Source organism: Heterodontus francisci, chromosome 19 (assembly GCF_036365525.1).
Source record: "Heterodontus francisci isolate sHetFra1 chromosome 19, sHetFra1.hap1, whole genome shotgun sequence".
Lineage (NCBI taxonomy): Eukaryota > Metazoa > Chordata > Chondrichthyes > Heterodontiformes > Heterodontidae > Heterodontus > Heterodontus francisci.
This window is the reverse complement of record NC_090389.1, coordinates 16,641,731-16,663,378: the sequence shown is the minus strand read 5'-3', so window position 1 is coordinate 16,663,378 and position 21,648 is coordinate 16,641,731. Positions and strand designations below refer to the sequence as shown.

Here is a 21,648-nt window from a genome sequence, read left to right as displayed (position 1 = left end):
GTGACAATTTATAATGGCCAATTTACCTATCAACCTGCAAGTCTTTTGGCTTGTGGGAGGAAACCGGAGCACCCGGAGAAAACCCACGCAGACACAGGGAGAACTTGCAAACTCCCCACAGGCAGTACCCGGAATCGAACCCGGGTCCCTGGAGCTGTGAGGCTGCAGTGCTAACCACTGCGCCACTGTGCCGCCCATCCCAGAGCAAAACTTCAAATAATATTTTGGGAAGTCCAGCACACCCGACTTGCAGCTTAGTTTTCTTTCTGTTCATCAAAACTACTGAAAGGCAAATAAGGCAGGCATGCTGACCTCGGTGCCAAAATTCCCAATATGTGTTTGCGTCGCACCAAGCTTTGTGCAGGGAGAGCTAGGTTGTAAATTTACACCAATATCCCACTTATCAGTTCATGAACTTATGACATCTGTTATACTATTTTATTGGTCTAGATTAATAGTGACTGAAGAATTGGGTTAATTATCAGCAGTGAAGTACAGGCCAATCCCCACACCTCTGCAGCCTGTTCCATTTCCAGTGTGCGCTTGAGGAACTTATTAATGTGTATTCACTTTTTCTGACAGCAGAAGTGTTTTTTCCACATGTTTCTTTGCATTTCCTTTTTTAATTGTTTCCATGAGCAAAGAAAAGCACTACTCATAATCACCTTGGACATTTCAGGAATCAGTTATTGTATAGTATTATGACGGAGAGCTGTCAATTATCACATCAACAACAATAAACAATGGCATTGGTTTTAGGGTCTGTCATAAAGTGCATCATTGATATAAATATTCCCTTCTACAACTTTATAGATATATGTGGGGACTTACTGCTGATAGGATGCACACATAAGCAGGTTTATGCTCTAAGGTTAAACACAAATGTGCTAGTGATCATCAGCATGAAAGTTAACATTTAGATCTAGAAATTGGTCATTGTTGTACCTGTTTTTGGGCAGAAAATGGGGAAAAATTACCAATTGCATATGCCCTATGTTCCAGTGATACCAGAAAATGTCCAATGCCATAGTGGCCTTGAAAGATTTTCAGGCATCTGACTCAGCTGCTTAAAACAAGCATCAGGCCCTTTGCATGTGTCAAAGAGGGGCCTAAAGCATTTTTGAGGATTCCTCAGGGAAATTGTGCTGCCCTGAGCAGAGCCAGAGCTGGTGTCAGACCTGGTTCACTCAGGATTGCTGTTGTAGATGTGCCAGTGGTCACCACCAAACAGATTTATTTTAAATTTTAATGTTGGGCAGGAGGAACAGGAGCACTCTGTCACTCTGATGGGGGGCCAAAGAGGGATGAATTTTTTTTTGCTTTCCCATACATGCCCACTTTATTTTGAAGTAAAATGAATCCTCTTGCGAACTCATGAGGGTGTCTGAAAGCTTGTGATTTTTATTAGTCCTTCAGCACTTGTTTCAGTACTCCAAATGAGCACTTGACCAGTTGCGCCTGTGTATCTGCCTAAACTCCAGAGAGCCGACTGTAGAGGAAACCAGAAGTGGGGGCGACTGAAGCACATTGCTTTGCTAAACCTGGGATCTTAGACTGCCACAGACAATTCAACAGTTCAGCAATTCAACAGTTCAACAATTCATTAGATCAGATGGGGATAAATCATTGTACATTGTAGCTCTATCATTTAATAAGCCTTGGGCAACCTCTAGCAACATGAAGCTACCATAGCATAAGGATACCAAATACTTCTCTCATCGCAAGTCATATGTGTTGTCCCCTAGGTGCTGTGATGTGTAGTTCAGTACCTTTTTTTATTCTTTCATGGGATGTGAGCATTGCTGTCAAGGCCAACATTTGTTGCCTATCCCTAACTGCCCTTGAGAAAGTGGTGGTGAGCTACTACAAAATCCGTGTCTGACTTCGTCTTGTAAGAACTCCTGTCCTTACCAAAAATTCCGTTGGGATTATTATGTAACACGAGAATTATATAAACTGTAATCCATTATATATTTCATGACGATTCCAGGTGCTAGGATGTCGTGCTTAAACTTCGTATCTCCTTACCCTTCACTCAAATTGCAAATTTTGTATTTACCCTTCATGAACAGTGAAGCTTATTTTGAAGAAGTCCACTTAAAAAAAATATATATATAATTACATGAATGTTTTCCCCATTTGTGTGAGTTGTGGTCATCTGTAACAGTTTACTTCAACCACATTTCAGACTCTACCCCTCCATGCACATGCCTGGAAACGATTACCTCAGCCAAGTAGATGAAAGCTTGTGCCACAGTGACCAGAATAACTATGTGAAAGAGAAAGGGCTTGCACTGGATGAGCACCTTATCTCAAAGTAATCACAATCAATTACTTCTTGAATGTCATTCACTGTTATTATTTGGGCAAATATGGCAACTAACTAGGCATAGCAAGGTCCTGCCAAAATCAACTGGGAGGACTGAATAGCTGTTGATGGTGTTGCTTGAGAGAAGTATGTTCGTCAGGGGAACTCCCCTGTGCTTCTTCGAAGACAAGACAGGAATAAGATCTTTATGTTCATCTGGCAATTAGGGATGGGTAATAAGTGCTGGCCTAGCCAGCGACACTCACATCCCGTGAAAGAATAACAATAAATTCCCAAATACAGCACTATTGCATGGAAGTATAAACTTAGTTCTCAAGGCCTGGAGTGGGATTTGAACCTGAGATCTTCTGATTCAGTTGTATGTTAACCTCAATAGTAATCCATGATAGCTATTAGTATGGTTGGTGAGTTGTTTGCTTGCAATTTGTAGTGCTACACATAAGTTGATTGTGGATTGATTGCTGCATTAGTCACTGTAGTGATTAATGGCTTCCTAATACTTTCACTACTGTGATTCAGGATCAAGGCAGGGCACAGGCAAGGCATGTAGCAAGCAGCTTCAGGTTCCACAGGCTTCAGTGTCCAGGCAAGGCAGGCAGCAAAGCAACTTCAGGCTTGGCAAAGCAACATACTTTGATGGGCCCTGTTTCCGGTTTCCTCTACAGTTGGCTGTCCGGAGTCTAGGTGCACGTACGGGCTAGACTGATCAAGTACACATGTGCAGCCCTGAAATGGGTGCACATGTGCAGAAGGACTGATATGGTTTGCATGTTATCACTCCGCCTGATTTTAGGAAGTTTATAGTTACAAAACTGTCAATCAAAATAGAATATCCTTCAGAAAGCTGCCTCATTCGCCAACTCCACAAACAAACTAGGCAGGTAAGAACATAAGAAATAGGAGCAGTATAGGCTATTTGGCCCCTCGAGCCTGCTCTGCCATTCAATAAGATCATGGCTGATCTTATCGTGGCCTCAACTCCACTTTCCTACCTGCTCCCCATAACCCTTGACCTCCTTGCAGATCAAAAATCTAACCCAGCCTTGAATATATTCAATGACCCAGCCTCCACTGCTGTCTAGGTTAGAGAATTCTGAAGATTAATCACCCTCTGAGAGAAGAAATCTCTCCTCTTCTCTGTCTTAAATGGGAGACCCCTAATTCTGAAACTGTGCCCCCAGTTTTAGATTCCCCCACGAGGGGAAACATCTTCTCATCATCTACCCTGTCAAGCCCTCTCAGAATATTATATGTGTCAATAATATTACCTCTCATTCTTCTAAACTCCAATGAGTATAGGCCCAACCTGTTCAACCTTTCCTCATAAGACATAACCCTCAGATTGTTGAGACAGAATGCATAATTGATTTATAAAAAGTTTTTTGTAGAGCATTTTCAGATGCAGTAATATAGATTTTCTAAAGAGCTCTGACCTGTTAGAGATTAAATAAGCTGTTAATGAAGTTGATAAACCAACTGTCAATCTATGTTGGTTTATGTCTGATAAACATTGTAACTCACGATTTTTATACCAAATCTCTTGATGTTTAAGAGTTTGTGTGGTTGGCATGCCTGCTTCCCCCAAAGGCCTTCTCCCTAATTAAGCCAGGAAATAGTTTTGGGGTCTTGGGAAGACTGTGTACAGATTCTATGCCTGCTCTCAACAGGCACATCTTCTGCTCTGCTGATGGAGGGTGTGATGCCCAGAAACATCCCCAGGCACACCTCCAAAGATGCTGTTAAATGTAAGGAGATGGGACCAAAGGATCCCCAAATATGATCCATCCCGTTTTGCCTTCTCCTATCCCAAGAATATAGCCCCTTTGACTCTTATGCCGTGACTGTAAGATTAGCCCAAACATTTTTCATCTATTTTGTAAAGTGTCTCATTTTCACTTTCGTCAAGGGTGCAAACTGGGTGTTCTGAAGCAGCTGCCCATTATATGCCACCTAATTCTGCTGTCCAATAGCTTCGATGGAAATGAAAATCCGGGCATATAACATGCGATCAATCCACGATCCCTGGTTACCATCAGCATCAGGAATTAAAATCAGCCCCGAGATGTTTTTTCTAATATCTGTTTCAAATTTGGGGTGTACTTACACAGTCTGAGGTAGTCTTCCAGTACTTTAACCATTCTTTATCTGTAAGCCTACACAGTAACGCGTTGGCAGGCTATTTAACCACGGAGGCATACATAGTCCAACTTGATCTGTGCTCCCACAGCGTTCATGTGCACTTTCCAGAGGGGATCATTGTATTACAGCCAGAAGCAACAATCCTGTCTGATTTTCCTCTGTCTAGCTTAGGGGCACAGAGGATAATTGTTGCCTCCTAATGCTGAGAAGAACTAGTTTAGCACAGACGAGGGATTAACCTTGGACCTTCCAGTCAATATGGCTCAGTAATACAACACTCATTGCTTTTATTCCCTAATCCATGGGTACCAGCTTCACGGGTTTATTTAAGAAAATGACTTACTGTTGCACTGTTGAATAAGTTTCAAAAATAAATAGCACTTGAGGATTTTATTAATTTTTATTTATTATTTCTGCTACAGGAAATAACAAACAAAATCTTAGTTGATTATGATATCTTTGATGAATTCTACTACAATCTTACTGATGATGATTTTGAAGCTAAGTAAGTACTACAAGTTTTGAAGGTATTGTGAACCCTGAATTGTATAAAAACTGTAATAATTTCCATCTGGCACCTGCTGAGGGTCATACTCCAATAACTTGTACTGTGAAGTGGTATGACACAGGTTGGTACCCGCCTGCCATTGCCTATATTGTTCAGTGGAGAATCTACCCCAGTTATTTCTCTTTCTGACTGACTCAACAGCAGCAAATGCAGAAGAGTAAGAAGAGGCTCAGTTATATAGGGCATTGGTGAGACCACATGTTGAGTACTGTGTGCAGTTTTAGTCTCCTTATTTAAGGAAGAATATGAATGCATTGGAAGCAGTTCAGAGGAAGTTTACTAGATTGATACCTGGAATAAGCTTATGAAGAAAGGTTGGACAGACTGGGCTTGTTTTCACTAGAGTTTAGAAGAGTGAGGGGAGACTTGATTAAGTATATAAGATCCTGAACGGTCTTGACAGGGTTAATGTGGAGGGGATGTTTCCTCTTGTGGGTGAGTCCAGAACTAGGGAGCACTGTTTTAAAATTAGTGGCCGTCCTTTGAGGACAGAGACAAGGAGAAATATTTTCTCTCAGAGGGTTATGCGACTTTGGAATTCTCTGCCTCAGAAGGTGGTGGAGGCGGGGGTCATTGAATATTTTTAAGGTGGAGGTAGATAGATTCTTGTTAGGCAAGGGAATCAAAGATTATCGGGGGTAGATGGCAGTGTAGAATTCAAGACAGAAAAAGATCAGCCATGATCTTATTAAATGGCAGAGCAGGCTGTACGGGCTGAATGGTCTACTTCTGCTCCTAATTCATATGGTTGTATGGTATGATCATCAGGCCCCTCACTGAACCCATGGCTTTCAGTAAACTGAAGCAGAGAATAATTAAAATTATTGTGGTTGGGGTAGGGGGCATGGTTTTGGGAGAAACAATTGTAATATTTTAACGGCAACACAGCCCACCTGATGAAAGTTTGATTTTTTTGATACGGGTTTCAAACAAGAGACAAAGGGCTGAATTTTATGAGCCCTCCAATGTTGGGGAACATAGCAAGGGGCATGGAAAATTCTTCCAGGAGATGTCCTTGTGGGGCCTCCTGACACCAGTACCCCCAACACCGAGAAGGCCCCACTGCATTTTACTGGTGGCGGTGAGGCTTTGGTGTGACCCCCCATGCCGCTCGTTGGTGGGGCCTTCATTTCAATATGTTAATAAAGGTTAATGAATGTAAATGAACTCACCTTGTCCCGGCGGCCATCCCACGGCGATATTCTGAGTTCCGAGGCGTGACACTGCTGGGGATGGGGGTTGGAGTGAAATTATCAGGGTGGGGGCGGGAAACGGGGAAACCACTTTGTATTGGCTGAGGGGATGGTGGGAAGGGGTTGAAGGGCGAGGTGGCGCTGGACGCCGTTGTTGGGGATGGAGCACTGGCCCCCTCTATGTCATTGGGGGTGGGCATTCCGCCCCCTCCATATAAATGAGCCGTCGCACTAAATATTGTGGCGGCTCAGCGGCACACATTTCGCGCATGCGCTGCGCCATTTTTGAAGCTCAAGATGTGGAGCCTACACCCATCAGATGCATGCATGTTACCTCTTTCAAAATCACAGTGCTACTCAAACAGTATGCCATTGGATTCTTTCAGACGGCAACAGGGGCATTTCCAACATTAAGCAATTGGCTGCCCACCAGGTTTAAAGCAGAAATAGTTTGGGCACTGTCAAGGTATATTCCCACGAAGGGGAAAGGTAGGGCAAACAAATCCAGAACTCCCTGGATGACAAAAGAGATAGAGATTAAGATGAAGAAGAAAAAGTATGCTTATGACAGATGTCAGGTGGATAACACAACTGAGAACCAGGCTGAATATAGAAGGTTCAGAGGGGAATTAAAAAAAGCAAATAAGAGAAGCAAAAAGAGAGTATGAGAAGAGACTGGCAGCTAACATAAAAGGGAATCCAAAAGTCTTCTGTAGGCATATAAATAGTAAAAGGGTGGCAAAAGGAGGAGTGGGGCCAATGAGGGACCAAAAAGAGGATTTGCACATGGAGGCAGCAGCATGGCTGAGGTATTAAATGAATACTTTGCATTTGTCTTTACCAAGGAAGAAGATGCTGCACAGGACATGCTGAAAGATAGTTCAGACACGTGAAGTGTTTAAAATTGATAAGGAGGAGGTATTGGATAGGCTGTCTGTACTTAAAGTTGATAAAGCACCAGGACTGGGTGAGATGCATCTACGGATACTGAGGGAAGTGAGAGTGCAAATTGCAGAAGCACTGGCCATAATTTTCCAATCTCCTTTAGACTCAGGTGCTAGAGGACTGGAGAATTGCAAACATAACACCCTTGGTCAAAAAAGGTGTAAAGATAAGCCCAGCAACTACAGGCCAGTCAGTTTAACCGCGGTGGTGAGGAAGCTTCTAGAAACAATAATTTAGGACAAAATTAATAGTCACTTGGACAAGTGTGCATTAATTAAAGAAAGCCAGCATGGATTTGTTAAGGGCAAATCATGTTTAACTAACTTGCTTGAGTTTTTTGGTGAGGTAACAGAGAGGGTCTTTGAGGGTAATGCCGTTGATGTGTATAAGGACTTCCAAAAGGCATTTGATAAAGTGCCGCACAGCAGACTTGTGAGCAACGTAAAGCCCATGGAATAAAAGGGACGGTAGCAACATGGATACAAAATTGGCTGAGTAACAGGAAACAGAGGGTAGTGGTTAATGGTTGTTTTTTGGGCTGGAGGAAGGTTGATAGTAGAGTTCGCCAGACATTGGTGTTCAGACCCCTGCTCTTCCTGATACATATTAATGACCTAGACCTTGGTGTACAGGGCACAATTACAAAATTTGCAGATGATACAAAACTTTGAAGTATTATGAACTGTGAGGAGGATAGAGTAGAACGTCCAGGGGACAGAGATAGGTTAGTGGAATGGGCGGACAAGTGGCTGATGAAATTTAATGCAGGAAAGTGTGAAGTGATTCATTTTGGTAGAATATAAAATAAAAGGTACAATTCTAAAGGGGGTGCAGGAGCAGAGGGACCTGGGTGCATATGTGCATAAACCATTGAAGGTTGCAGGACAAGTTGAGAGCACAGTTAGTGAAGCATGTAGCTTCCTATGCTTTATCAATAGGGGTATAGAGTACAAAAACAAGGAAGTTATGTTAAACTTGTATAAAATAATGGTTCAGCCTCAACCAGATTATTGCATCCAGTTCAGGGAACCACACTTTAAGAAGGATGTGAAGGCGTGAGAGAAAGTGCAGATAAGATTCACAGGAATGGTTCCAGGGATGAGGAACTTCAGTTATGTAGATAGATTTGAGAAGTTGGAACTGCTTTCCTTGGAAAAGAGAAGGTTGAGAGGGGACTTGATAGAGGTATTTAAAATCATGAGAGGTCTGGACAGAGTAGATAGGGAGAAACTGTTTTCATTGGTGGAAAAATTGAGAACCAGAGAGCACAGATTTAAGGTAATTGGCAAAAGAAGCAATGGTGACATTGGGAAAACGTTTTCACGCAGCGAGTGGTTGGGGTCTGGAAAACTCTGCCTGAGAATGTTGTGGAGGCAGGTTCAACAGAGACATTCAAGAGGGAATTGGATTATTATCTGAAAAGGAAGAATGTGCAGGGCTAAGGGGAGAAGGTGGGAGAGTGGCACGAGATGAATTGCTCCTTCAGAGGGTCAGCACTGACATGATGGGCCCAATAGCCTCCTTTATTCTATGATAAAGTGACCAGTGCATTGTTTGTGAGAGCAGCCAGTTCATAACCAATGGTATGGACCTAGCAGATTAACATGAGAAGGTTGTCAGCTTTGTGAGTTGCAGGAATTCCCCAGATGCACGGTGCAATTGCCTGGTTTCACACTGCCATATGTAGCCCTGTGGGGAACACAAACTGGAGCATGTGGCAGTTCCCGAATGATCGGCAGTGGAAGCTCTCCCAACAGAAGAATGATGAACAGTGATAGCTTCTAACGACAATACTTAGGGCAACAGAGTGGAGTAGCTCTTCTGATCTCCAAGCAGTTGATGCTGGAATTCAAACAAGTATCATTTAAGGCGTCAATGAACTGATTGACACTATTCTGTCTGCTTTCATGTTTGTCTGTTCAGTACTTAACTAGTCACCTGTGATGTGTGCACTCCTATGATCATCCACCTCAATCTCCAATGTTTCCTGCAGCTAAGCATCAGCTAGGCACTTCACAAATCCCTATCACAGAGAGAGTAGTGAGAAACAGGAAGAACAAAGAACAGTACAGCACAGGAACAGGCCATTCGGCCCTCCAAGCCTGCACCGATCTTGATGCCTGCCTAAACTAACACCTTCTGCACTTCCGGGGCCCATATCCCTCTATTCCCTTCCTATTCATATATTTGTCAAGATGTCTCTTAAATGTCGCTATCGTATCTGCTTCCACCACCTCCCCTGGCAACAAGTTCCAGGCACTCACCACCCTCTCTGTAAAAAACTTGCCTCGCACATCCCCTCTAAACTTTGCCCCTCGCACCTTAAACCTATGTCCCCTAGTAACTGACTCTTCCACCCTGGGAAAAAGCTTCTGACTATCCACTCTGTCCATGCCGCTCATAACTTTGTAAACCTCTATCATGTCGCCCCTCCACCTCCGTCGTTCCAGTGAAAACAATCCGAGTTTTCCCAACCTCTCCTGATAGCTAATGCCCTCCAGACCAGGCAACATCCTGGTAAACCTCCTCTGTACCCTCTCCAAAGCCTCCACGTCCTTCTGGTAGTGTGACGACCAGAATTGCACGCAATATTCTAAGTGTGGCCTAACTAAGGTTCTGTTCAGCTGCAACATGACTTGCCAATTTTTATACTCTATGCCCCGACCGATGAAGGCAAGCATGCCGTATGCCTTCTTGACTACCTTATCCACCTGCATTGCCACTTTCAGTGGCCTGTGGACCTGTACGCCCAGATCTCTCTGCCTGTCAATACTCCTAAGGGTTCTGTCATTGGACCTTCCAAAATGCATTACCTCACATTTGTCCAGATTAAACTCCATCTGCCATTTCTCCGCCCAAGTCTCCAACCGATCTATATCCTGCTGTATCCTCTGACAATCCTCATCATTATCCTCAACTCCACCAACCTTTGTGTCGTCCGCAAACTTACTAGTCAGACCAGCTACATTTTCCTCCAAATCATTTATATATACTGCAAACAGCAAAGGTCCTAGCACAGATCCCTGCGGAACACCACTAATCACATCCCTCCATTCAGAAAAATACCCATCCACTGTTACCCTCTGTCTTCTGTGACCGAGCCAGTTCTGTATCCATCTTGCCAGCTCACCTCTGATCCTGTGTGACTTCACCTTTTGCACCAGTCTGCCATGCGGGACCTTGTCAAAGGCTTTACTAAAGTCCATATAGAAAACATCCACCGCCCTTCCCTCATCAATCATCTTCGTCACTTCCTCAAAAAACTCAATCAAATTAGTAAGACACGACCTCCCCTTCACAAAACCATGCTGTCTCTTGCTAATAAGTTTGTTTCCAAATGAGAGTAAATCCTGTCCCGTAGAATCCTCTCTAATAGTTTCCCTACCACTGACGTAAGGCTCACCAGCCTATAATTTCCTGGATTATCCTTAGCACCCTTCTTAAACAAAGGAACAACATTGGCTATTCTCCAGTCCTCTGGGACCTCGCCTGTACCCAATGAGGATGCAAAGATTTCTGTCAAGGCCCCAGCAATTTCTTCCCTTGCCTCCCTCAGTATTCTAGGGTAGATCCCATCAGGCCCTGGGGACTTATCTACCTTAATGCTTTGCAAGACACCCAACACCTCCTCCTTTTTGATAATGAGATGACTGAGACTATCTGCACTCCCTTCCCTAGGCTCATCATCCACCAAGTCCTTCTCCTTGGTGAATACTGATGCAAAGTACTCATTTAGCACCTCACCCATTTCCTCTGGCTCCACGCATATATTCCCATCTCTGTCCTTGAGTGGGCCAACCCTTTCCCTGGTTACCCTCTTGCTCTTTATATACGTATAGAAAGCCTTGGGATTTTCCTTAATCCTGTTTGCCAATGACTTTTCATGACCCCTTTTAGCCCTCCTGACTCCTTGCTTAAGTTCCTTCCTAGTCTTTATATTCCTCAAATGCTTCATCTGTTTCAGACAGGATCTGAAACCATCAAGAAACGATGGGACAATGACAAAAAAAAGGGGCCGACATACTGGGCTGCATTTTACAGCCCCCCCGCGACGTCGGGGGTTGTGGCCGGGGGCGAGCCGGAAAATGTCTCTGGCAGAGGCCCACCACCGACCTCAACGCTGGTAAGGCCTGGCCCGATATTGCCAGTGGGGGCGAGACCTCGTGGTGGCCCCCCCACTGCTTGGCAACAGGAGCCAAATCTACAGATGCAAAACATTTTAATGAGCACCGCGCTCCCACCGTCCATGCTGCACGGATATTAGTGCCGGTGGCCAGCACTCACGCTCCTTCGGATGTCCAGCCGGAGGTCCTATGCAGGACACTGGTAGGAGAGGGAAGCAGGTAAGTATTTCAGTGTGGGAGGGGGAGAGTGGGGTCAAACTAATATGATTGGTGTAGGGGATGGTGGGAAGGATAAAAGATAAAAGTTTGTCAACTTTGGAGGAGGGGTGGGGAAGGTCAGGTACACAAGGCAAGTATTTTTGTGGGGAGAGGGCAAGGAATGAACTGTACCATTATTGGGAGGGGTGAGAGAGTGGCTAGAAACATTTATTAAATTTTTAAAGTTAAATTGAAAATGGCTATATATTTAAATATTTAAACGAAATGGAAGGGCTCGAAGCCCTTTAGAAATGGTGTTGGCACCTACGCAATGGCGCCTGATGCCTTTCCGAGGATGGACCGCCTGCCCCCTCCACATCATTGGGGCGGGTGGATGGTTCGCCTTGGCCATTTAAATGAGCTGCCGTGCTTAATATCGCAGTGGCTCCATGACAAGTGGTCCACATGGGCGGATTGCCATTGTTTACGTCTGCCCCGATCTCGGTGTTGGACGTGTAAAATTCAGACCACTGATTTCTGTGCATTATTGAATTGTTTGTGCTGATAATATATGTAGAATGATTTGCAACAAAGTAAGAGAATTCTAGAAAACTGGGCATCCATGAGGCGCTGTGGGCCATCAGCAGCAGCAGAATTGTATTCAACCACAATCTGCAACCTCATGGCCCAGCATATCCCACAATCTACCATTAGCATCCAAGCCAGGGGACCAACCCTGGTTCAGTGAGAAGTGTAGGAGGGCATGCCAGGAGCAGCACCAGGCATCTGAAAAATGAGGTGCGAACCCAGTGAAGCTACAACACAGGATTATATGCATTCCAAACAGCGGAAGCAGTATGCCAGATCCCACAACAAACGGGCTATGGGCCACATCAAGTCGTGAATGGTGGTCAACAATTAAACAACTATCAGGAGGAGGAGGCTCCACAAATATCCCCATCTTCAATGATGGGGAAGCCCAGCACATCAGTGCATTTGCAACCATCTTCAGTCAGAAGTGCCGAGTGGATGATCCATCTTGGTCTCCTCCTGAGGTCCTCAGCATCACCGATGCCAGTCTTTAGCCAATTCAATTCACACCACATGATATTAACAAACGGCTAAAAGCACTGGATACTGCAAAGGCTATGGGCCCTGGCAACATTCCGGCAATAGTACTGAAGACTTGTGCTCCAGAACTAGCCGCGCCCCTAGCCAAACAGTTCCAGTACAACTTCACCAGTGGCATCTACCCGGTAATGTGGAAAATTGCCCAGGTATGTTCTGTGCAAAAAAAGCAGGACAAATCCAACCCAACCAATTATTGTCCCATCAGTCTACTCTCGATCATCAGCAAAGTGATGGAAGGTGTTGTTGACTGTGCTATCAAGTGCCACTTATTTAGCAATAACCTGCTCACTGACGCTCAGTTTGGGTTCCACCAGGACCATTCAGCTCCTGACATTACAGTCTTGGCCCCAATATGGACAAAAGAGCTGACACCAGAGGTGAGGTGAGAGTGACTGCCCTTGACATCATGGTAGCATTTTTCCAAATGTGGCATCAAGGAGCCCTAGCAAAACTGGAGTGAATGGGAATCAGGGGAAAACTCTCCACTGGTTAGATAGAGTCAGAGAGTTATACTGCACAGAAACAGGCCCTTCAGCCCATCGTGTCCGTGCCGGCCATCAAGCACCTAACTATTCTAATCCCATTTTCCAGCACTTGGCCTGTTGCCTTGTATGCTATGGCGTTTCAAGTGCTCATTTAAATACTTCTTAAATGTTGTGAGGGTACCTGCCTCTACCACCCTTTCAGGCAGCATGTTCCAGATTCCAACCACCCTCTGGGTGAAATTTTTTTTTCCTCAAATCCCCTCTAAACCTCCTGCCCTTTACCTTAAATCTAAGCCCCTGGTTATTGACGCCACTACTAAGGGAAAACGTTTCTTCCTATCTATACCCCTCATAATTTTGTATACCTCAATCAGGTCCACTCTCAGCCTTCTCTGCTCTAAGGAAAACAACCCTAGCCTATCGAGTCTCTCTTCATAGTTGAAATGCTCCAGCCCAGGCACCATCCTGGTAAATCTCCTCTGCACCCTCTCCAGTGCAATCACATCCTTTCTGTAGTGTGGCGACCAGAACTGTACGCAGGACTCCAGCTGTGGCCGAACTAGCATTTTATACAGCTCCATCATAATCTTATATTCTATGCCTCGGCTAATAAAGGCAAGTTTCCCATATGCCTTCCTAACCATCTTATCTACCTGTGCTTCTGCCTTCAGTGATCTACAGCCAAGTACACCAAAGTACCTCTGGCCTTCTGTACTTCCTGGGGTCCTACCATCCATTGTATATTTCCTTGCCTTGTTAGTCCTCCCAAAATGCATCACTTCGCACTTCTCAGGATTAAATTCCATCTGCCACTGCTCTGCCCATCTTACCAGCCCATCTATATCGTCCTGTAATCTATTTGCTATTCACTATTTATGACACCACCAATTTTCGTGTCATCTGCAAACTTACTGATCATACCTCCCATATTCACGTCTAAATCATTAATGTACACTACAAACAGCAAGGGTCCCAGCATTGATCCCTGCACTACACCACTGGTCGCAGGCTTCCAATCGCAAAAACAACCCTCGACCGTCACCCTCTGCCTCCTTCCTCTAAGTCAATTTTGGATCCAATTTGCCAGATTGCCTTGGATCCCATGGGCTCTTACCTTCTTGACCAGCCTCCCATGCGGGACTTTATCAAAAGCCTTACTGAAGTCCATGTAGACTATATCAACTGCTTTACCCTCATCTACACATCTAGTCACCACCTCGAAAAATTCAATCAAATTTGTTAGACATGATCTCCCCCTGACAAAGCCTTGCTGACTATCCTTGATTAATCCCTGCCGCTCCAAGTGGAGATTAAACCTGTCCCTCAGAATTTTTTCCAATAGTTTCCCTGCCACTGATGTTAAACTCACTGGCCTGTAATTACCTGGTTTATCCCTACTACCTTTCTTGAATAATGGTATCACATTCGCTGTCCTCCAGTCCTCTGGCACCTCTCCTGTGGCCAGAGAGGATTTGAAAATTTGTGTCAGAGCCCCTGCAATCTCCTCCCTTGCCTTACAGAGCAGCCTGGGATACATCTCATTTGGGCCGGGGGATTTATCCACTTTTAAGCCTGCTAAAACCACTAATCCCTCCTCCCTTTCAATGCTAATATGTTCAAGTATATCACAATCCCCCTCCCTGATTGCTACACCTACATCATCCTTCTCCATAGTGAACTCAGCTGAAAAGTAATCATTCAAAGCCTCACCTATGTCCACCGGCTCACACACAGATTGCCACTTTGGTCCCTAATGGGCCTTACTCTTTCCCTGGTTATCCTCTTGCCCTTAATATACTTATAAAATGCCTTGGGATTTTCCTTTATCTTGTCCGCCAGTGTTTTTTCATGCCCCCCCCCCCCCCCACCCTTTGCACTCCTAATTATTTTTTTAAATATCCCCCCCCCCACCCCCCACACTTCCTATACTCCTCTAGGGCCTCTGCTGTTTTCAACCCTCTGAATCTGCCATAAGCCTCCTTTTTTTCCTTATCCAATCCTCTATATCCCTTGACATCCAGGGTTCCCTGGACTTGTTGGTCCTACCCTTCACCTTTATGGGAACATGTTGGCCCTGAACTCTCACTATTTCCTTTTTGAATGACTCCCACTGGTCTGATGTCGACTTTCCTACAAGTAGCTGCTCCCAGTCCACTTTGGCCAGATCCTGTTTTCTCATATTGAAATCGGCCTATCCCCAATTCAATACCTTTATTTCCCGTCCATCTTTGTCCTTTTCTATAATTACCTTAAATCTTACAGAGTCATGGTCACTAACCCGAAATGCTCCCCCCACTGACACTTCTACCACTTGTCCAGCTTCATTCCCTAAGATTAGGTCCAGTACCACCCCTTTTCTTGTAGGACTTTCTAAGTACTGGCTCAAAAAGCTCTCCTTAATGCACTTTAAGAATTCTGCCCCCTTTAAGCCTTTTGCACTAAGACTATCCAAGTTAATATTGGGGAAGTTGAAATCCCCTAATATTATTACCCTATTATTTTTACACCTCTCTGAGATTTGCCTTCATATTTTTTATTCATTCATGGGATGTGTGCATTGCTGGCCAGGCCAGCATTTATTGCCCATCCCTAAATGCCCTTGAGAAGGTGGTGGTGAGCTGCCTTCTTGAACCGCTGCAGTCCATGTGAGGTAGGTACATCCACAGTGCTGTTAGGAAGGGGGTTCCAAGATTTTGACCCAGCGACAGTGAAGGAACGGCGATATAGTTCCAAGTCGGGATGGTGTGTGACTTGGAAGGGAACTTACAGGTGGTGGTGTTCCCATGCACTTGTCGCCCTTGTCCTTCTAGTTGGTAGAGATCGCAGGTTTGGAAGGTGCTATCTAAGGAGCCTTGGTGCGTTGCTGCAGAGTATCTTGTAGGTGGTACACACTGCTGCCACTGTGCGTAGGTGGTGGAGGGAGAAAATGTTTGTGGATGGGGTGCTAATCAAGCAGTCTGCTTTGTCCTGGATGGTGTTGAGCTTCTTGAGTGTTGTTGGAAGTGCACCCATCCAGGCAAGTGGAGAGTATTCCATCACACACCTGACTTGTGCCTTGTAGATGGTGGACAGGTTTTGGGGAGTCAGGAGGTGAGTTACTCGCTGCAGGATTCCAAGCCTCTGACCTGCTCTTGTAGCCACGGTATTTATATGGCTACTCCAGTTCAGTTTCTGGTCAATGGTCGCCCCCAGGATGTTGATAATGGGGGAATTCAGTGATGGTAATGGGGAGATGGTTAGATTCTCTCTTGTTGGAGATGGTCATTGCTTGGCACTCCTCTATCTCTCCCTGACTGGAGGCCTGTAGAACACTCCCAGCAAAATGATTTCCCCCTTTTTGTTTTTAAGTTCTACCCATATGGCCTCATTTGAGGAACCTTCTAAGATATCATTCCTCCTTACTGCAGTAATTGACTCCTTGATCAATAGTGCAATGCCAGAACCTCATTTACACCCCTCCCCCATGTCTGAAGATTCTGTACCGTGGAATATTGAGCTGCTAGTCCTGCCCTTCCCTCAACCATGCCTCTGTGTTAGCAATAATATCATGTTCCCATGTGTTAATCAATGCCCTCAATTCACCTGCCTTACGTGTAAGACTCCTTGCGTTAAAATAGATGCAGTCCAGCCTTGCATTATTCGCTTGTGCCTTAACAGGTCTATATTTGCTTTGCCTTCCAGACTAACTTAGTGTCTCTTTATTTGGCTGTGCCTCACCCCATACTGTACCTCCACTCTGTATCCCACCCTTCTGCCAAATTAATTTAAACCCTCCCCAACAGCACTAGCAAACCTCGCTGCAAGGATGTTGGTCCTGTTCCAGTTCAGGTGCAACCTGTTAGACTCGCACAGGTCCCACCTTTGCCAGAAACAGACCCAGTGATCCAGGAAACTAAAGCCCTCCATCCTGCACCATCTCTTTGGTCACGCATTCATCTACTCTATCCACCTATTCCTATAGTGGCGCAGTGGTTAGCACCGCAGCCTCACAGCTCCAGCGACCCGGGTTCAATTCTGGGCACTGTCTGTGCGGAGTTTGCAAGTTCTCCCTGTGACCGGGTGCTCCGGTTTCCTCCCACAGCCAAAGACTTGCAGGTTGATAGGTAAATTGGCCATTATACATTGCTCCCGGTATAGGTAGGTGGTAGGGAAATATAGGGAAGGTGGGGATGTGGTAGGAATATGGGATTAGTGTAGGATTAGTATAAATGGGTGGTTGATGGTCGGCACAGACTTGGTGGGCCGAAGGGCCTGTTTCAGAGCTGTATCTCTAAATAAAAACAATATTCACTAGCACGTGGCATCAGGAGTAATCCAGAGATTACAACCTTTGAGGTCCTGCTTTTTAATCTTCTACCTCGCTCCCTAAATTCTTCTTTCAGGACCTCATCCCTCTTTCTACCTATATTGTTGGTACCAATGTGAACCATGACCTCTGACTGTTCATTCTCCACCTTCAGAATGTCCTGCAGCTGCTCCGTGACATCCTTGACCCTGGCACCAGGGAGGCAACATACCATCCTGGAGTCACGTTTGCGGCCACAGAAAAGCCTATTTGTACCCTTTATGATAGGAGATTCTATCACTATAGCTCTCCTACTCATTTTCCTCCCCTCCTGTGCAGCTGAGCCATCCACGGTGCCTCAGACCTGGCTCTTGCTGCATTCCCCTGAGAAGCTATCTCCCACAACAGTATCCAAAGTGGAAAATCTGTTAGAGCGGGGGATGGACCCAGGGGACTCCTGTACTACCTGCCTAGTTCTTGTACTCTGACTGGCGGTCACCCATTCCCTTTCTGCCTGAGCAGTTTTTACCTGCGGTGTGACCACCTCCTTGTACATGCTATCCACGATGATCTCAGCCTTGCGGATGCTCCACAGTGTTCCCAGCCGCCGCTCCAGATCCGAAAAGCGGATTTCGAGTAGCTGCAGCTGGCGACATTCCCTGCACACGTGTTCGCCCAGGACACTGGAGGTGTCCCTGACTTCCCACGCACTCCACGTGCTGAGCTGTCCTGCCATGATTTACCCTTAATTTACTCCCTTAAATTACTCAAAAATTAGAGATTATTTACACTAGGGACCTTGATTCCCTAAAAAACACTACTTACTATATAAAAAAAACTGTAGACCTTACCTTTCTCTTTACTTTAGTTACTAACCCAGCTATTTATAGTTATTCCCTAACAGCAGTTACTCACCAGCCAATCACCTTACAGCTTTCCTGTGACGTCAACGTTCACTTTGTTTTCGAACTCTCGCTCTTGCTCTCTCTCCCGGTCTCTTTATGCTCCAGCTCCGCTCTCGCTGTATCCCACTCTCTGAGTGAACTCTCACTCTTGCTCCGGGTCTCTTTATGCTCCAGCTCTGCTCTCGCTGTTTCCCGCTCTCTGAGTCAATCGTCTCTGTCCCAGGACATCACCGCAGGAGTTCCTCAGGGTAGTGTCCTCGGCGCAACCATCTTCAGCTGCTTCATCAATGACTTTCCCTCCATCATGTCAGAAGTGGAGATGTTCGCTTTTGATTGCACAATATTCAGCACCATTCATGACTCCTCTGATACTGAAGCAGCCACTGTCCATATGCAGTAAGACTTGGACAACATTCAGGCTTGGGCTGATAAGTGGCAAGCTACATTCGCACCACACAAGTGCCAGGCAATGACTATCTCCAACAAGAAAGAATCCAACAATCTCTCCTTGACATTCAGTGACATTACCATTGCTGAATCCCCCACTATCAACAACCTGGGAGTTACCATTGACCAGAAACTGAACTGGAACAGCCATGGCAACAAGAGCAGGTCAGAGGTTGGGAATTCTGCAGCGAGTAACTCACCTCCTCACTCCCCAAAGCCTGTCCACCATCTACAAGGCACAAGTCAGGAGTGCGATGGAATACTCTCCACTTGCCTGGATGAGTGCAGCTCCAACAACACTCAAAAAGCTCAACACCATTCAGGACAAAGCAGCCCACTTGATTGGCACCCCATCCACCACCTTCAACATTCACTCCCTCCACCACCGCGCACAGTGGCAGCAGTGTGTATCATCAAGTAGCAACTCACCAAGACTTCTTCGACAGCACCTACCATACCCATGACCTCTACCACCTAGAAGGACAAGGGCAGCAGATGCATGGGAACACCACCACCTGCAAGTTCCCCTCCAAGCCATACACCATCCTGGCCTGGAACTGTATTGTCATTCCTTCACTGTTGCTGGGTCAATTTCCTGGAATTTCCTTCCTAATAGCAGTGTCGGTGTACCTACACCACATGGACTGCAGCGGTTCAAGAAGGCAGCTCATCACCACCGTCTCAAGGGCAATTAGGAATGGGCAATAAATGCTAGCCTAGCCATCGACACCCACATCCATGAACGAATAAAAAAGAAACGTGGCTGCATGTGTATGAGCTACAACATAAACTGCAGCAATTCGCTAAGGCTTCTTCTACAAAACCTTCCAAACCCGTGACTTTTACCATCATTATTTAAGTGAAACTCTTTTCTGTTGAGAATGTTTATAGCGAAAAGGTAAGTGTTCTTATAGCACTGCTTGTGGGCCAGGAGGAGCAGCAGTGCTTGCCCCTGGGAACAAAGTGTCCCCATCCAAAACCCCTTCCCGATTGGAGATCAGAATCCTGCCTCCAGTCGTGGATTGAACCTACCTCGAGATCAGATGCCCTCCCCCGGATCATATGCCCCTAGAGTCGGGGATCGTTTCGCTCGACCTCCACCCCACTCGCACTAGCAGCTGCCTGCTCCAGAGTGCTCCTCACCAAATTCGAAGCAAAGCCTGTCAATCAGGCTGACTTCCAGGTAGGGATCCTGTCTGAAACGAAAATACACGTGCTGTGGAGTTAAACTCCACACCATGTGGGGAAACTGGGTTTCCCATCCAAAACTTTTCCCCCTCGCTCAGAAAATCCTTCCCTGCCAATATCAGGGTCAGTGTTGTTAATGGGGTGAAAATATACACTACAACAAGGGTGCATTTCCCTTCCCCTCCTTTACTTCCAATAGAGGGTACAAGTATCACTGGTAGCTTGTTCACAATATTAAAAACTAGCTGATGGGGTAAGGCTGGAGGTCATATTAGGCAGGGGTAAGTTTAGTCCTGACAGCTGTAACCATGCTATAGATGATAATCTAGGCCTACGTTTGGGATCAAATTTAAGAGTTCATGGCCTGGAAAGCACATCTACGGAGAAGCCCCAACCAATATGATGGATGGCAGACATCCGGCACAGAATAAGCGTGCGTGCCACCGTATTGGACTCTTTGCCACCTGGTTTACACCTATCCGATCCTAGGCCCATTTATTTCATTTTAATACTATTTAACTAATTGTATTGATAGTAGTATGCTTTGCTATTGTATTAGTTTGATAAGAGAAGATATTTGCAGTATTTTTTGGGCTATATGTATCAATAAAAATCAGAACTTGTGCACTAAATGGGTACCATAGTAAATTGTTAAAGGGAGAGCATATTTTAAAATTTAAAAAGTGGCACTGAAATTTTAGTTACTATGATAGTTGGACTAAAATTATTTGTTGCAGTTATTTTATCTTTGCCACCCTGTCTCTCATTTCGTCACAAACGTAAAGATTCTAGTCCATTTCATTCATTCTGAAGCACTTGTTCTGTTTGTTTGCAGATGGAGTGCGATTGCTGCACCTCACATAATCACTGCACGAATGGAGGTAATAAAAGTGCAACATATGGATGAGGAAGAGCATTTCCGTAAAATCCAGATATCAGACCAAAGCACTTTGCAGGAGAGGCTCGAAGGATTAGAGGTATTCCTCATTGACAGCACAAGTAAGATGGGATGAGTGTCTTTTTCTGAGATGATCTATAAAGACTGAGATTTGGAAGTCTCAGTCTAGCCTCTTGCAAGTTAAGTTGCCAAAGACAAATTTGATCACTATTTTATTTTGTGCCTGTTCCAGGTTATACCCATCATCTACTCAAGGGAAATTATTTTGGCAACGGGTTGTTTCAGGGCTTCCATGCCATGCACAACCATGTGAATGCTGTATGCCAGGAGGGAGAGAGAAACCAGGGAACTACAGACCTGTTAGTTTGATGCCAGTAGGGAAAATGTTAGAATCCATTATAAAGGATGTGATAACTAGACACTTAGAAAATAATGATATGATTGGGCAGAGTCAACATGGATTTATGAAAGAGAAATCATGTTTGACAAACTTCTTGGAGTTTTTTGTGGATTTTACTTGTAGCATAGATAAAGGAGAACCAGTGGATATGGTGTATTTGAATTTTCAGAAGGCTTTTGATAAGGTCCCATGCAGGAGGTTAGCAAACAAAATTAGAGCACATGGGATTAAGGGTAATATGGATTGGGAATTGGTTAACAGACGGAAAACAGAGGGTCATTCTCAGGATGGCAGGCTGTTACTAGTGGGCTACTGCAAGATCAGTGCTTGGGCCATAGCTGTTCACAATCTTGTTCCAACCAGGTGAGAAAGGTGTCTAGGGGTCTTTTTCTGTCTTTACCTGGTCTTATTGT

The 21,648-nt window shown here is 45.1% G+C and overlaps 1 protein-coding gene across 1 annotated transcript in view; it reads left to right on the top strand.

The window, feature by feature from the left end:
• Positions 1-21,648, top strand: part of dnah1 (dynein, axonemal, heavy chain 1) — a 697,254-nt gene that overhangs the window by 100,372 nt on the left and 575,234 nt on the right. Inside the window, exons 16-17 of the mRNA XM_068051405.1 lie at positions 4,891-4,973; positions 20,773-20,914. Of these exons, the coding sequence (XP_067907506.1) occupies positions 4,891-4,973; positions 20,773-20,914 (225 nt within the window). The remainder of the gene's footprint in view (positions 1-4,890; positions 4,974-20,772; positions 20,915-21,648) is intronic.